This window comes from Phycodurus eques, chromosome 2 (assembly GCF_024500275.1).
Source record: "Phycodurus eques isolate BA_2022a chromosome 2, UOR_Pequ_1.1, whole genome shotgun sequence".
In the NCBI taxonomy this organism is placed as follows: Eukaryota; Metazoa; Chordata; class Actinopteri; order Syngnathiformes; family Syngnathidae; genus Phycodurus; species Phycodurus eques.
This window is the reverse complement of record NC_084526.1, coordinates 15,206,426-15,223,998: the sequence shown is the minus strand read 5'-3', so window position 1 is coordinate 15,223,998 and position 17,573 is coordinate 15,206,426. Positions and strand designations below refer to the sequence as shown.

Genomic DNA, 17,573 nt, shown 5'->3' with positions numbered 1-17,573 from the left:
AATTGCTAATACTTACTACAGTATATACTAGGCTCAAGCCTGTTACCACTTGAGCTAGCTGGTGGCTGGTCAAGCCTTGTGACGACATGGTGGGATATATTCCAGCCACTGGATATTGTTTTGGCTCAGACATGTTGGAAAGGAACGTATAAGCATAAAAAAGCATAAGTAGCATCCATTTTGTAATGGGCCGTGGTTTCACACATTCAGTGTTTGAGAGGAGAGCCAGTGGCGTGATTTTTTACAAATTTGAAGCCCCATTTTATATAATTGGCGATTTTCGAAATCATCTTTTCGGTCGTCAGGGTTGTTAATAACACGCTTCTCTGTAGTGTGTCTAACGTATAAGACGTTTATTTACACTTTCCATGGACTTTAACATTAAATGAGGATTTTGTTATAACGTGAATGCAGCTGTTTTGTTTAACGGACTTAACAGAAAACCATTAAAGAAATGCACCAGCACATTCTTGATTTGTTATTAATCGGTGACTATCTTCTATACCACTGACAAGATGTTCTCTGGAGGTTTCCGTGTGTGTGTGTGTGTGCGTGCATGTGTGTGCATGCGCACGCGCGTGGCAATTAAAGCGCTTCTTGGCTCCTGTGGGAATACCCGTTGCTGTAAATTGTCATCCCCGTGTTGTTTAATTATTTCACTACACCGGGAGAGGAGAGCTCCACATGATCAGTGCAAGGTACAGTGTATTTATAGCCCTTGATGGGTGTGTGACGTGAGTAGTAATTCTGGCATTTTTATTATTATTATTATCATGATATTTGCATGAGTGGACATTAGGTACACATGCACAATCCGATGCAATTTGGAAATGAATATGAAAGCATAAAAATTGTAATAAATAATATATAAACAAAGTGGAGCCTCATTAGAATATTAATCGAAGAGGAAAACAAATGAGAAAAATAATGGACTGACAAACATTGAGACAATAACAACATTGAGACAATAACAACATTTTTTCTTTTCTTTTTTTAATATTTCATACTAAAACCCTTAACGCTTCCCTGTGGTCAAACAGGCACATAGCAAGAGGCAGGTCATATGCTATACTGTACATGTGGTTTTATAAAACATCACAAACTATATTGAATGACAATTTTAAAAACAAAACCTTAAAAGTCTCGTAATAAACTACATTAATGTTTATGTTACATATAGACTAAATAGGATTAAAATTAAAATAGTTCGAAATATTACCAACAATAATGCAGATGGTCACGGTTCAGTTACTAAATAGAGCCACAACGAAAAGAACACAACCAATGAAAATGACTATCCAAAACATAAATAAATAGAAACACAGACAAAATAATGTTTTGAGAAAAAAGTTCACTGAAACATTTTACAAAAATAATAAGGTTACGAGAATAAATTTGTAATTGGAATGAGGAAGTATGAAAATTCCCACATCAACCTAAATGCAACGTTTGCTACCAGGACTTTATTCTCTTGTAACTGCAACATTGTTTTAAAATAATATACAGTATTGTCCTCTAATACTTAAAAAATAAATAATAAATAACTAAAATAATACTTCCACTTTTTTCTTGCAATATGACTCTCATACGTTGAAAAATATTCCAGCATCTTTTCCAAGGATAGACTTTATTATCGTGCAAGTATTTTTTTTTTCCTTGCAATATTTAGACTTTATTGAGACATTTATTTATGTTAAATGACTATTCTTGTAAAAAAAAATATTACTTTTTTCTCTCGTAACTGTTTTTTCCATGTTCTAAAAAAAATATTTTTTGTGTACAAATATTACAAGTTTATTCTAGCAATATTGTAACTTCATTCCTATAACTTTATGGCTTTTGCTTTTGCAGCTATCCTTGTAAAAATACAACTTTTAGATTTATTTTCAGCTTTTCATTCAAAAATGCAAAACATTTTACTATAGTTTTGACATTCATTCATTTTCCGTACCGCTTATCCTCACTAAGGTCGCAGGTATGCTGGAGCCTATCCCAGCTATCATCGGGCAGGAGGCGGGGTCCACCCTGAACTGGTTGCCAGCCAATCGCAGGGCACATAGAAACAAACAACCATTCGCACTCAAATTCACACCTACGGGCAATTTAGAGTTGTCAATTAAACTACCATGCATCTTTTTGGGATGTGGGAGGAAACCGGAGTGCCCGGAGAAAACCCACGCAGGCACGGGGAAAACATGCAAACTCCACACAGGCGGGGCCGGGGATTGAACCCCGGTCCTCAGAGCTGTGAGGCAGATGTGCGAACAGCACAAGCAGTTGTCACCAATTACAGTGAACCCCGCTATTTTCAGGTGTTAGGGACCGAGCCCTGCCGTGAACAGTGAAAATCAGAAAGACTACTTTTTTCTACTTGAAGCTCCTCAACTCACTTCAACAGTTTTTGGCCCAAAGATGGCACCAGATGGCGCTAAATGCTTTGGCCTAAGCACAAAAGCAGCCAATAGGTGAGTTTTTCAGCTAATAATGGAGCGTAGGTCCCAAATAAGAAATCTGTCAGTTGGCAAATTCGCGAATGCCAAACCGGGAATATGTTTGGATTCACTTTAAATCATGTGAAAATATATAAAAGTTGGAAAAAAGGTTTTTATTTGTTGGCCAAATGATGAGGTGGCTTGAAAACTCTGAATCATTCATTTCAAACTTGAGCGAGCTGATGAATGAGTCTACTCTTCATACTTTGGCCCCGATGGTAGTGTGACTAATGCGTCACCTGTGTCTTACATCTGGTTGTCGTTGTACTGCGGGGCCGGGTACTGATCCTGCATGGCGCCACTGGCCGCCCCGATGGCGGCCTGCTGGCCGGCCTGTTGGACGTGAGGGTTCTTCCAGGCCCCCGTGGTCCACTCCTCCTGCGCTTTGGTCATGCTGCCCCCGCTCCCGCGGTAGAAGTTGTGGATCTGCAAGCACAGTGGGATCACAAGGTCTCTTACTTTATGAAAATCTAGGACTACTACAGGGCCTGTGACATCATTTTCCACACCATAAAATACACTTACTGGTCCGTCAATCTCATGGGCCGATACAAGAGCTGTATCACATATTCTGAGTTTTCATGATTTTGCTTTGATACACCAGTACAATGGATTTGAAGTAAAGCAATCAAGATGTGCTTGAAGTGTGCACTTCAATGTTGCTCGTCTCTTGAAGGCTTGACATTTTATATTGACAGAAATGTCATTCATCCAAAACTGATGTAAAACATTTTTGGGCTAATCAATCACTCTCATGAGCAGACAAAAAAATTAGCCAATGGTGGCTTCGGCTATTTTCGCCCACTTTTAAGCAATGCCCAGTGTCTGGCCGGGAAGAAGGACATGATTAAAGTCGCAAATAGTGGCTTTACAGTCTGGACATGGAGGGGTGAAGACTTGTTACGTCACAATTTGGCAAAATTTAGAACAGTCTCCACCTGTGACTTGGCAGCTACGCTGGCCTAGGATCTGACATTTTCAAGCCACACGGAAGCACTGTCATGGCAAAGCCGAAAGGTAAGCAAAAGTGCTACGTTAGCACAGGTCAGAGTTAGCTTGTAATAGTAAGCATATGCTGGAATATTCAAGTTGTTGAAATGAAGATGGGGAATATTAGTTTTTTTGGGCCATGCGTCCGCTGCAATGCGCCACATGCAATGATCTGGACACTAATCGACAAGTCTCAATTAACGGCATGGTGATGAAGTGCTGCTTCCATGAGTGAAAATACAATTAAATCAATAAAAGAGGGGTCGCTTTTCCTTCACACAATAGGCTAGTACAAGACGTAGCCTCAGCTGTAGAGGGGTGTGGGGTGAGCAATGGCTCATTTGTATGAAACAGAGCCGCCCCTCCAAAACTGAGTGATTTCAACCAAGATAACTGCGGTGTAATTCTTGATCCTTGGGGTATTTTGATGAAACCATATCACAGATACGCTATTAAGGCACAATCTTTAATACAGCTCTTGTATTGGTACTCATTTAGAATGTCGGGTGCATTAAGGATGAAGTGGGACTGCGGGCCATAACAGAAAATAGTCAGAATGAATATGAAAGGTTTGCTGTAAAAACTGTTGCATCTTACCTTAGTGAGGGCGATGAAGGACAACGAGGCCACGGCGGTGAACATGACAGTAGGCACCAACATAATCAGAGCTATCAATATATTGTAACTGAAGAAGGAGATAGTGGCCAACCAGCCGCTGAAAGGGGGATAAAAGAAAAAAAAAACGTTTCATGCATAAAAATGACTCATGGTTTGATATAAGACAATATTATTATCGTTAGCACCCACTTGGCCATCTGGACGGCAAATGCCAATCATTTAGTGGCCTTAAAAGTAGCAGCGGATGAAAAACTTTGCAGCATTCCACGCACACAGGCGTGTATCCAAACCGCGCGTGGTGACATTTCTAAAGTTTATGATGGCTGTCGTCGTCACGAGATTCATTTGCGGGCGTCGGGCCGAGTCAGGTGCTCGTTAACGGCCTCTAAAAATCTAATAACAGAGCCGTCATAAAACGTCTACGAGGCTAATTCCTAATGGTCCATCACTGTCATGTTAATGGCGGCGGCCGACATTGTGGGAAAAGCGTGTTTCATTGGGGAAAGCAGATTATATGGTCTGCTTTAAACACTTTTAGATAACTTTTATTTTATTCTATATTCAATTTTTTGGGCTATAATTTGAAATGGGGCTCTACTTTTAGGCTGCCTCTTACCACACTCCCCATCCCGGGATGCCGATGCTTTGAATGATGCTGATACCCACTTGAGCCATGAACACGAAGAAGAACAGCATGTAGTTGAACGAACTGTCACTCCTGAGGGGAAAATATGATTGAGAGGTTTACTGTTACAATTACATTTATTTAATACCTGTGTGTACTGTACATTTTAGCCTAGTGGCATTCATATCTGACTTGAAAGTGTGAGAGGTGTCTGAAGTGTACTTAAATTTGTGCAATAGTGTCCCCTTCTGGACTATAGTGGTCCTAACACCCCGCAATACTACAAGTAACGTACATTTAACTCATAAGGCAAAACAGCAAGTGGATGTTTTGGTGCCACTCGTAGAGTCCAAGAGGCTACTAGTGTGTGACACGTGATTACTAGTTGATCTTTGTAGTGCTACTCGTGTAACACAATAGTTTACTAGTTAATTGTATACTAGTAAGCCTAAAGGGGCACTTGTAGTGGCCAAAACATTACAAATAAGACAGTCATTCCACTATTGCACTGAATTGTCTTATTAATGAGGAAAAAGAGCGTTCTCGTAATAAACCTTAAACTAGATATCAATCATATTGAATAAATGCTCGACTAGTTTCCATTGCCCACAACCTGTGACAGTCAATAAGATCACATACAAGGGCTGTAATTATAATAATGCTCCGGTATTATGTATCTATTCATTCGACAATGTGTTGATTTTTGTTTGCTTGTCATTTGGTGTACAGAAACTGCATGTCTACCTGAAAGCCTTGTAAATGGGCCGGAACCAGCACACATACGAGCAGGGCGTGAACATCAGCAGCCATATGATTGACAGGCCAAAATTGGTCACGCCCCCTCCTCCGAACATCCACGCGAAGCAGCCCACAAGATTGACTGCCAGCGTGACGCCGTTTACTAAGAAAAGAGAATGGGGGGGGGGGGGGACAGCTGCCTAGTTTCGATCAAATTGATGCTACAAATCAGAATTCAACCAACACTTTAAAGTAAAACTATACCTCTAAAGTCACACAGAACTTTGGACTTTTTTTATTTATTTATTTCATCACACACCAAAAGATTAAATCTGGGTACGTGTTTTGGTTTTTCTTTGGCTTTTGGAGGGTTTGGTGAGCCATTTACACTATTATTTATGATTAAGTATGGACTGCTGTTATTACAAAATACACAGTATGACGCAAGAGCACAGATGAGTGTCTCACAGAGCTCAGTTTAGTGAACTTTAAAGGACTTAGTTTGGGCATTTTTCTTTTTCTTTGGTGTTTTGCGGTGCTGTTGAAACATTCATCCCAAAATATGGACTGCTGTCATTTCTACTTTTTTTGTGGTGATAGCGTTCGATCTTAGAAGTTTAATTTTATTTTCTTACGTAGAGTTTCATCACTGTTTCACTGCAAATCTAACAATGGCTTAGCATAGTTTTCAATTTAACTTTGGTGTGGTAAACGCTTTATAGCAAACCTTTTTCCATTGCTTGTTTATGGTGTCATAAAACAATGAAGGCCAAAAAAAAAAAAAGTGACACAATTCTGTTTCTATATGCCCCCGCAAACCCCCCACCCCTCGCCCCCCAAGAAAAACAAGGCCATCTGCTTGGCACTGTGAATTGTTAGCAAATAAACCAGAGCGAATGAAAAGAAACACATTGGACAATCTATTATTGCAGGAGCATCCTTGTAAAGCATCTCGGTCTTCTCATGAGTGGAGGAGACGGCAAATTGAGATGATTAAATCTCTTAAATGAAGCTCTTGAAACGTTTAGCCACACTCACACATCCACAGGTGGTACATTTTCTTGCACAAGCTGCGGTGCTGCTCGGGGATCTCATCAAAGTCCTGGTAGAAGCAGGGCTTGAGCGGAATGAAGCCAGGCAGTGGCGGGAAGTTGGGCTCTGCGAAATGAATGTCAGAGACAATGCAACTACATGGTAAGACAGGAGAAAGATGCATAAGCAGTGTATTGTAGTAGGGGCATGTTAGTACTTACCAGCCATCGCAATATGAGATGCACTCCCAATCCAGTCACTTAAGCCTGTCACAAGGAAGATAAGATATGGCAAGCTGTGGCACGATTCAAGAGGATAAAATGCAATACAATACAATACGATATGATACCCTACGATGCAAATACGATGCTGTTTGTGATGTGATACAATATGATATCCTACAGTGCAATGAGAGGTGAGCTAATTCGATATGATTCGATACGATACGATTACGATGCAATACAATATTAGACGATGTGATATGACACTAAACTATGACACGATAACGATTTCACACATTATTGTGCGATGCAATGTGATAGGTGAGGGTGGGGAACACCACCAGCACTGGGGTGCCCCAACGATGTGTCCTCTCTCCGCTGCTCTTCTCTCGCTACACGAACGACTGCACCTCAACACACCCAGCTGTCAAACTCCTGAAATTTGCAGACGACACCACAGTCATCGACCTCATCAAAGACGGTGACGAGTCTGCGTATCAACAGGAAGCGGAGCGGCTGGAGCTGCGTTGCGGCCGACACAACCTGGAGCTGAACATGCTGAAGACTGTAGAGATGATCGTGGACTTCAAGAGGCATCCTTCGCCACAGCTGCCCTTCACAGTGTCCAACGGACCTGTGACAACCATTGGGACCTTCAAGTTCCTGGGAATTACTCTCAGGACCAGAAGTGGGAGACCAACGTCAACTCCATCGTCAAAAAGGCTCAGCAGAGGATGTACTTCCTGCGGCTTCTGAGGAAGCACAACCTGCCACAGGAGCTGTTGAGGCAGTTCTATACAGCAGTCATCGAATCAGTCCTGTGTTCATCCATCACAGTCTGGTTTGGTGCTGCCACAGAAAAAGGACAAACTCGGACTGCAACGGACAATCAAAACTGCTCAAAAAATTCTCGGTACCCCCCTATCTACCTGTTGAGGACTTGCACACTGTCAGAACTAGGACAAGAGCATGCAAAATCTTGGACCCTCCACATCCTGGTCACCACCTCTTTGAGCTCTTCTCCACAGGTAGGCACTATGGAACAATGCAAACTAGAAGTAGCAGACATTCCAACAGCTTCTTCCCTCTTGCCGTAAACTTCTTAAACAGTTAATTTACAATTCCATTGTAACATGTTACCAATTTTGTCTTGAGATATTTGCCACATCTCTGTCGGGACAAATTTTACATTATTCGTGCACTCACTGTAGTACTCTCGCCACTCTGCACTCCTTGCATATCTGTTGTTAACCAATACTGGCCACTCATGTGATTGAGAAGCATCTGCACCATTTGCACAATTGACACGGTTCAAGATTATCGCACTACTAGTCACTTTAAACTGCATACATTTATTGAAGTCTCTGTGCCATTTGCACAATGGTCAAGGTACCAGACTATTGTTCAATTAGTCATTTAAACTGCTCTAAATTTCTAGAGGACTCTGCATCATTTGGACAATTGTCAAAAAAGGTATCGGCATTACCATATTACTGGGAACCTTCTCTTGCTCAGTGACTGTATTTTTATTTGTTGATGTCTCAAAAGTATTCTCTGTCAATTGACTGTCTGCTGCTACCACTACCAGTCAAGCTGAAGAAGGAGTCCTGTCGGGCCTTTTCTGCCTGTGGGACTCCTGAGGCAGCTGATGGGTATCGGCTGGCCAAGCGGAATGCAGCCCCGGGGGTGGATGAGATTCGCCTGGAGTTCCTAAATGCTATGGATTTTGTGGGGCTGTCCTGGTTGACACGCCTCTGCAACATCACGTGGACATTGGGGACAGTGCCTCTGGTTTGGCAGACTGGGGTGGGGGTCCCCCTTTTTAAATGGACTGCACTTATATCGCGCTTTATCTACACCATCACAGTGCCCAAAGTGCTTTACAAAGCCTCGCCTTCACCCATTCACACATACATTCATACGGTTTGGTGGCCTCAGTATTGCATCTCTGCCTTTGCCGATAATGTGGTTCTGTTGGCATCATCAAGCCATGATCTCCAACTCTCACTGGAGCGGTTCGCAGCTGATTGTGAAGCGGCTGGGATGAAAATCAGCACCTTCAAATCTGAGACCATGGTCCTCAGTCGGAAAGGGTTGGCGTGCTCTCTCCAAGTCGGGATGAGATCCTGCCCCAAGTGGATGAGTTCAAGCATCTTGTAGTCTTGTTCAGGAGTGAGGGAAGAATGGAACGGGAGATTGACAGACGGATCGGTGCAGCCTCTGCAGTGATGTGGACATTGTATCGGTCCATTGTGGTGAAGAAGGAGCTAAGCCGATAGGTGAAGCTCTCAATTTACTGGTCGGTCTACGTTCCTACCCTCACCTATGGTCAGGAGCTGTGGGTCGTGACCGAAACAACAAGATCCAAGATACAAGCGGCCGAAATTAGTTTCCTTCGCAGGGTGTCCGGATTCTCCCTTAGAGATAGGGTGAGAAGCTCGGTCATCCGGGAGGGGCTCAGAATAGAGCCGCTGCGCCTCCACATTGAGAGGAGCCAAATGAAGTAGCTGGGGCATCTGATTAGGATGCCTCCTGGACGCCACGCTGGTGAGGTGTTCCGGGCATGTCCCACTGGGAGGAGACCCCAGGGATGGCCCAGGACACGCTAGAGAGACTGTCTCCTGACTGGCCTGGGAACGGCTCGGGATTCTTCTGGAAGAGCTGGATGAAGTGGCTGGGGAGAGGGAAGTCTGGACATCCCTGCTAAAGCTATTGCCCCGTGACCCGACATCGGATAAGTGGAAGAAAATGGATCGATGGATGGAAAAGAGCTCAATTTACTTTCTGTGAGTCCTTGCTAATAAATTTAAATCACTTAGCCTATAAAACTGGCTGTGTCATAGATGAACAGGTGAGTAATTGCACTACACTGACCTTTAAAAAAATAGTCTGCAATGCACTGAATCCACAATAAATGAACCGCGATATAGTGAGGGCTTACTGTACTGCATTTGAGTTGTACCAGATTAGTTGGACTCGATGTCTTGTGCTGTTCACAGCCTCTCGGGGGCATATTTTGGTTCATTCTTGAGGATTGCAACAATATGCTGCATTAACTAGTCATGTAGTCTTCTACTCATTTCACACGGTGTGATTTAGACATCTGACAGCGGGAGGGCGGCTCGACAAGCAGCCGCCATTAAATCATGGGGGGGATTTTATGCACTCTCTCGCATGCTAAAATGTCCCTGATAATAATTACCACACACAATGCATCCACACCACACTTCAGGGAAATAGGCCTAAAAAAGGAAGCAATGTAAAGAGGACTTATGGACAGAGACATAATCTTCTTACCTTCTCTTTCAGGGGGCAGTATCCCCGTCTGGCCTCGACACGTCAGGCGTGCACTGGAAGGCCTCGCAGGGTTGGGTGAATGTGCAAAAAACACTTAAGTGCAATCAGATATCTAAAAAAGCAAGAGGATGAGTCAATTATAGTACATACAGGGGACTGTACGGCCTGGTTGAATCTCAAGTAGTCAACGCCTCTGACCAGTCAATCAAGCTTCCTCTAAAAACCAATGGGTGGGATTATTCTAATCCCTCATGGCCCCGCCTCTCTGTCCATGGTGCTGAACTCAGAGGTAAACTGCAGAGTTGTTAATACAGAAAACATTTACACCGCAAAAATTAAAATCTAATCAAGATTAAAAATATCAAATCAGGGGAAAATATGCTTGCTCTTTGTCTGCTAAAATATTTCTTCTTACCCGGGCACAGTTTTCGTGGAAGAGCATTTCACTTTCTTTAAGCATCTTTTTCCTTAAAAATCTTAATAAGATAGGCCTATTTATCTTTTTAGGATTTTATTACTGATTATGTAAAAGTGTTGGTTAAAATAAGAAATGCCATAATTCTACAGGTGTAGACTATAAATACACTATTTTTAAATTATTTAATACATCAATGTCGGGAGTGTGGGTTAAAATGTTTACATGCTTTATGAAATCACATTTTTTAATTTGCTCAAATTAAGTGATATGTTACTCATTTTCTAACTTTTTTCTTGTTCCTCAAGAAGGGTTAGTTCTTTTTAAGATATAAAAGACATTGTTGCATATTGTGTTTAACAAAACCTATCAATTAGTTACCTTGTCGTATCCATCCATTGATTTTCTATAATACATTGTTTTATAAGGGTTCGACACTTTTCATTGTTTGAATGGAAAAGTCCATGCCTGAATCTAAATGGTACTAGTGTCAAGTCTTGAGCAATGGAAATGTACCACTAGTGTGGTGATGCTGATATAATGGAAATTTTGCAAATGATCTAAAGTCCACAAGCATGTGCCTGAAAACACACTTTGTTACCTTAACAGTTTAGCCTTGGTGTAGTACAATGAGTGGAAGTTGCCTTAACACTGTTTTAGTCATGGACGATACTTAAGGTATGGTGGGAAATTGTGATTACTTCTTTTTGCCAAGTGAGGTCACTGTTTCACTGCGAATGACCAGACCTTGAGCGCTGTTAGGAGTAATTCATTGAGTATGTGCACATGCTAATGTGAGCAAATACCAAAGCCTGCCTTTACAAAGATAATATGATGAATATTGATTAATTTAACAATATGTTTGTTAGTGAAGTTCTATTCTCGTTGCAGGTTTAAAAAGTAGAAACAAATTAATATTTTTTCCAGTAAGTATAAATCCTTGAACAAGATGTAGCGAAGACACAAAAGGTGACACACATTTGAGCTTTGGAAAAGAATAGGGGGAAAGGAGGGAAGAATAGAAGGCTAAAGGAAACCAGGAAGAAAATTTAAAAAGCAAAAAATATGTTGGGTATGGATTAGGTCTTCTATGTAGGGCATGTTTGAAAGAACATATGAAGACCTGCTTGGAAGATGTTAGCTAAGGGTTACATTTTCTTTATATATATATATATATATATATATAATATATATATATATATATATATATATATATATATATATATATAATATATATATATATATATATATATATATATATATATCGTTTTTTTTCGCCATATCATGGGATTTTGAGTGTATGCTGTAATTCTTTTGTGGTAAAATAATCACTTCCTAGCCTAAATCATTACAACTGTAAAGAAAAAAGAAAAAAAGAAAATTTCATTTTAACACCTATTACAAGGAATAAAATGTAACATTACTACTGTGCATTGCTGTACTCTAGTTTTTTGTTTATAAGAGCATTTAAACGAAATGAGAAGAGCCGCGGCAGCACGGTGGACGACTGGTTAGCACATCTGCCTCACAGCTCTGAGGACCGGGGTTCAAATCCCGGTCTCGCCTGTGTGGAGTTTGCATGTTCTCCCCGTGCCTGCGTGGGTTTTCTCCGGGCACTCCGGTTTCCTCCCACATCCCAAATACATGCACGGTATGTTGATTGAAGAGTCTAAATTGCCCGTAGGTGTGAATATGAGTGCGAATGGTTGTTTGTTTCTATGTGCCCTGCGATTGGCTGGCGACCAGTTCAGGGTGTACCCCGCCTCCTGCCCGAAAATAGCTGGGATAGGCTCCAGCACGCCCGTGACCCTAGTGAGGATAAGCGGTACGGAAAATGGATGGATGGATGGAGAAGAGCCGCTTTGAATGGTGGTGAATGAAGTCGCCTGTAAACACACCCACAGCAGCACCTTGGTAAATTGAAATATCATTCCATGGTTATCGTCACATATGTCTACCTTTCTATCTCTCTCTACATATATCCATCTTTCAATCCATCCATCTAAAAATGTATAAACGATCACAATAAATACCACTGAGCGTCATCTTCTGCAAATGTCTGCACAAACTCCACACTGTATTTTTTATGTGTAATATTTTGACTACACATGAAGTCATTAGGCTGCCCCTCATTAAATTATTCATAGTCATAAGCATCAGAACCATTATCACTGCATGGTTACTATCCATTGCATATGCATGTATGATTCAAGTAGAACACACTTTTGAGAGCTGAGAAAAAGCTGGCTGTGTTGTCATCATTTCGACACACAAACACACTCTAAACATGTGCCCGGTCACCCCTCCTATGAGCTCATGTGTCCCGCCATCTCGGATGCCATGGAAACGCCTTTCCTCTGGACCAGGCGTGCTGTCCGGGGGGAGTTTTATCCACTGCACCGCTTCAGTAAAAGGAGGTGGAATAACACATTTCAATATTAAAATATGCACCATGCACCATAGCGTACTGTTGTTTGTTCACCGTAGCTGATTGAACCCAGTGACAAATAATTGTTGTCCATCGCTCTTAAACCATTCATCCAGCCATTTTCTTTACCGCTTATCCTGATTAGGGTCACAGGTGAGTTGGATCATATCCCTGATGACTTTGGATGAGAGGTGATCGCCAGCCAATCGCAGGGTACATAAAGACAAGCAACCATTCACACTCACATTCACACCTATGAACGATATCGAGTCTTCATTTAACCTACCATGCATGGTTCTGGAATTTGGGAGAAGGTCGGCGTATCCGATCTGAGCTCAGATTCAAGCTAGCAACCTCAAAATCGTGAGTCAGATACGCTAACCACTCTGTCACTGTGTTGCCCATTATTATTAATATTTTTTAAACATTAGCTTCTATCAGGAATTGCAAGAAAGAACTATTACTCTGGGGAACAATTTGAAAAAAACAATTCTGTTGAGTTAGCTTTTTATGCTAATTAAAACACAAATTGGCATGCTGATTCAAAAATTGCAGTCAGTTTTATTCTAGCACGTCAAGTTTTTTCTCCACAGCTTCCTCTTCACATAAGCAACATTCCACTGATAAACTGTAATAAGACTTGACAGCTGATTACGATTGGACTCATCGACAGCTACGTGGCAACTTGTTTGTGCAATCACAATTGAGACAGTGCAGTGTGAGGTGTGTGCCGCTTCCAATAGGTCAGTACAATAAATATCGGCAAACAGAAAGCAAGCATAGTAGGAATTTAGAGGATTTGTGCCATATCCTTTATAAAACATAATAGTGTTAAATAAACATTGCAGTCATGCCTGTTTCTTTCATTGTATGTCAATATTTGAATTTTTTTTATCAAGAACACACCTATCTGTTAAATACAGTATTTTTCATATTTTTTTAAGAAAACGGGGATCTATAGTTAAAAAACTTGACGTGATAGAGAAAAACAGACATCCGTTTTGGATTCCGCACCCAAAAATCTGTTAAAAACATCTGTCAGACCTAAATCAACAAATATTGTGGTCCTCAGTGATGTATTATGTTTAGCAATGTTTTTTTTTTCAACTCCAGAGAATACCAGGTGTTATTAGACATAAGGCTTTTATTACTGTACCATATGTGTACAAATACATTTTATAATAATATTCCATATTATATCCACATTTTTTCCACATACAAGTAATGATACTCATTTTTTTAGACTGTTTTTCATATTTATTTCAAATTCAAATTTAAACTTCCATCCATCCATTTTCTGAGCCGCTTCTCCTGACTAGTGTCGCGGGCGTGCTGGAGCCTATCCCAGCTGTTATCGGGCAGGAGGCGGGGTACACCACTCACAGTCATGCCTACGGGAAATTTAGAGTCTCCAATTCATGCATGTTTTTGGGATGTGGGAGGAAACCGGAGTGCCCGGAGAAAACCCACGCAGGCACGGGGAGAACATGCAAACTCCACACAGGCGGGGCCGGGGATTGAACCCGGGTCCTCAGAACTGTGAGGCTGACGCTCTAACCAGTCGGCCACCGTGCCGCCCAAATTTAAACTTGTGGCAGGAATTATCATTATATTTGATCATATTTTAAATTCTGTTTTTTTTTATTACAGTGTTTAATTTGAAATGATATTTAACATCATATCTAACATTATTGTATCCACATTCCTCTCACATACAGTATAAGCTATCCTACTTAAAATGTAAGTGCTCTCTCTATATATTGAGAAAGGCATGTTTTTAGGGCGTGTGTGGGGAAGAGGTGGTACTGCAACTCTCGGGAAGTTGAAGGGACTGTGTGGCTTCAAACGTTTTGGAAAAGCACCCATTTTTTGCGTGCGCCTACAGGATGTTGAAGGTAGTGTGTGGCATAAAACGTATGGGAAAGGCGGAGAAAGACCATTCTTTTAGGGTATGTGAGGGTTAGAGGGGATGTTGTAGATAATGCATGGCTTAAAACCTTTGGGAAAGGCTTTTAAATGCACCCTGTTTTTAAGATGTGTGTGGGAAAGAGGTTGTGTGCCAACACTATTGATTTGTGAAGGGGGTGCATAGCTTTAAGCACTTGGGAAAGGCACCTTTTTTAGGGCGTGTATGGGGAAGATGTGGTTCACGAACTCTTGGGAAGTTCAAGTGGGTTCATGAGTTGTGGGAAAGACGGGGAAAGGCACCATTTTCCTTTGGGTGTGTTTGGGAAGGGGGGGTGCACCACCTCAGGATGTTGAACGGTGCTGGGATATGGGCTGCAAATCTTGGGAAAGGCATCCTTTTTTATGGAATGCATGGGAGAAAGAGTTAGTGTGCTAACTTTGTCAGGATGTTGAAAAGGGGTGCCTGGTTTAAAACATTACTTAAGTGCACACTTTTTTTTAAGGAAATGTGTGCAACAGAGGTGGTGCATCGACTCTGTTAGAAGGGGCTGCGTGGCCCTAAAATGTTTGGAAAATGCATCCTTTTTTGCGATATGTGTGGAGAAGAGTTGGCGTGCCAGATTATGTTTTAGGGTGTTGAAGGGTGTGTGTGGCTTAAAACATTGGTAAGAGGTTGGTAAAGGCATCCTTTGTTGGGGCGTGCACTGGCAGGCGGAGGAGTGTCAAGTAACTCTATGGCGATGTTGAAGAAATTGCGTGGCTCAACTAATTTGGCAAGTACACCTTTTCTAGATGATGGAGGAAGAGTTGGTGTGCCGTCTTTGTCAAGATGTTGAAAGTGGTATGTGCCTTGAAACATTTCTGAAGTGTACCATTTCTTTTGGGGAGTGAGTGTCGGGAAGAGGGGGTGCGCCAACATCTTGGGACGTTGAAGGGGGTGAGTGGCCTCTGTTGTACCCTCGGACTGCTTTTTATGATTCACCACATAGTGCGATGTACCGCTTCATGAAACAATGGAAGCAGATCCATTTACTCCCCTTTGAAAGAAAAACAACAAAAGAGAAGTGGGGGGAAATTAGAGCTTGACCGCAATTGCATGGGACACAGTCATCCTGTAATAATTCACATTTGCTTCCATCAGACACCTGGGAAATGCATGCATCCCATTTCATTTCATCAGACCAAATCAATCTTGCATCATCGCAAGGATTTGCGTGTGTTATATTACCAAAGCGAGTGCCTCCATTAGAGCCTTTAATCATGGTGTCCTTGCTTACAGTTAACAGACGAGTATGGGGATTTGTCACACTAATGTGCTTTGTACTGCCTTGGCTATACAGCTCGAGAGGGTATTTGGTGCACTTGAATTCAGATGGCAGCAGAGGTACTGTATAATACACGTACACTGGCTTATCATCACTTTGTTTCCTTGAGGATGCGGTCTTTGTGTGGAAGGCAGGCAGGCCTCCAGCTGGCTGCCCGCGATGTGTTTCCATGTATGAGTCAGTGAAGCCCTCAGCACTCAGTGGCTGATTGATTGGGATGCACACCACCAGGCACCCCGCCCTTCCTCTTCCTCTTCTTCCTCCTTTGGCCCAATCTTGTAAAAAAAAAAAAAAAAAAAAAAAAAAAAAAGACCACATGTGCCCTTTCTGCTCTCTGTTTTTTTTATAGACTGCCCAGTCCTTCTAAATGTGCCTTGCTCGCACCAGAGATATTTACTGATAAATTGATATATGAATAATTAATAGGGGGCAAGCTAAAGGTTTCATGTAGTCATCGCCACTGGATATGTTTTAGGGTATGTGCAGCTTGGACTCATGTAGGAAGGGAGATTTATAGGTTGTGTGCGTGTGTGTATGTGGGGGGAGACACCCTTTCTTTGGATGCCTGGGTTAAAATGCTTGGGAAAGGGTGGAAAAGTCACCATTTTTTTAGGTTGTGCGTGGGGAACAGTGGTAGCACAGACTTTGTTGTTATGCTGTTGGAGTGGGTGAGTGGCTGAAAAAGTTCGGAAAGGAGGAAAGAAGTAGTGTTCAAACTCTGTCAAGATCTTGATGAGTGTGCGTAGTTTAAAACAATTAGCAAGGCTGTGCTTGGAGGAGAGGGGTTGCACCTACTTTGTTTGGATATTGAAGGGGGACACTACTAACTTAGTGTCGCTTACAAACTTTGGGAAAAGCAGGGTATCATTTTGAAACTATCTGCAGGTTGAAGGGGTGTGCGGCTTAAGAAGTTTGAAATGCACCCTTTTCATCGGGTGTGCGTGTGGGGAAAAAGGGGAACTCCAACTTGTGCTGGGACATTTAAAATATCTGGAAAAGACAGGGAAACGCTCCCTTAGGGTGTCTGTGGTTAAGAAAGGTTTGATCAACTCCGTCGGGAGGTCGATTAGGGTGCGTGTTTTATTTTATTTTATTTTTTTTATGGTGCTTGTGGGTGAGAGAGGACAGAGTTGGCTCACACTGTCAAGAAGTTGAAATGGCTAATGGGAAAGGTAACCTTCTTCTCACGGTGTGTTTGACAAGAGTGGGATGTCCTTTTTTTAGGCTGTTAGTGGGCGGGGGGGGGGGGGGCAGTTGAAAGGGCTGCATGACTTTACAAATTTGGAAAAGCAAATCTTTTTTATTTGAAATTCATTATCATTGTTATTATTATTGCTCAAGTGGACCTTAAGCCAACCAGTCAGTTTGTCTGGCAACGTGCACACCACCCCACGCACGAGCATGTAGCACGTGTGCGTGTGTGTGTGTGTGCGTGTAGCAGCAGGCAGAGCCACACAGCACCGCTCCCACCACCACACGCCACT

General features: G+C 42.0%; 1 protein-coding gene across 1 annotated transcript; it reads right to left on the bottom strand.

Annotated features, from left to right (window-relative positions):
• Positions 1 to 1,018: 1,018 nt before the first annotated feature.
• LOC133397503 (secretory carrier-associated membrane protein 5-like) lies at positions 1,019 to 10,218 on the bottom strand. The gene is made up of 7 exons (XM_061668468.1): positions 10,014 to 10,218; positions 6,717 to 6,761; positions 6,502 to 6,621; positions 5,470 to 5,626; positions 4,717 to 4,818; positions 4,080 to 4,197; positions 1,019 to 2,918 (listed from the first exon to the last, which is right to left on the bottom strand). Exons 2-7 carry the CDS (start codon positions 6,721 to 6,723, stop codon positions 2,739 to 2,741), a joined length of 684 nt encoding a protein of 227 aa, XP_061524452.1. The 5' UTR covers positions 6,724 to 6,761; positions 10,014 to 10,218; the 3' UTR covers positions 1,019 to 2,738.
• Positions 10,219 to 17,573: the final 7,355 nt, after the last annotated feature.

Coding starts and splice junctions, on each gene's coding strand:
- LOC133397503 (XM_061668468.1), bottom strand. Junction 4,198..4,716: donor ATCCCGGGATGGGGAGTGTG/GTAAGAGGCAGC, acceptor TCCCCCTTTCAG/CGGCTGGTTGGCCACTATCT. Junction 2,919..4,079: donor CCTTCATCGCCCTCACTAAG/GTAAGATGCAAC, acceptor CTGTGCTTGCAG/ATCCACAACTTCTACCGCGG.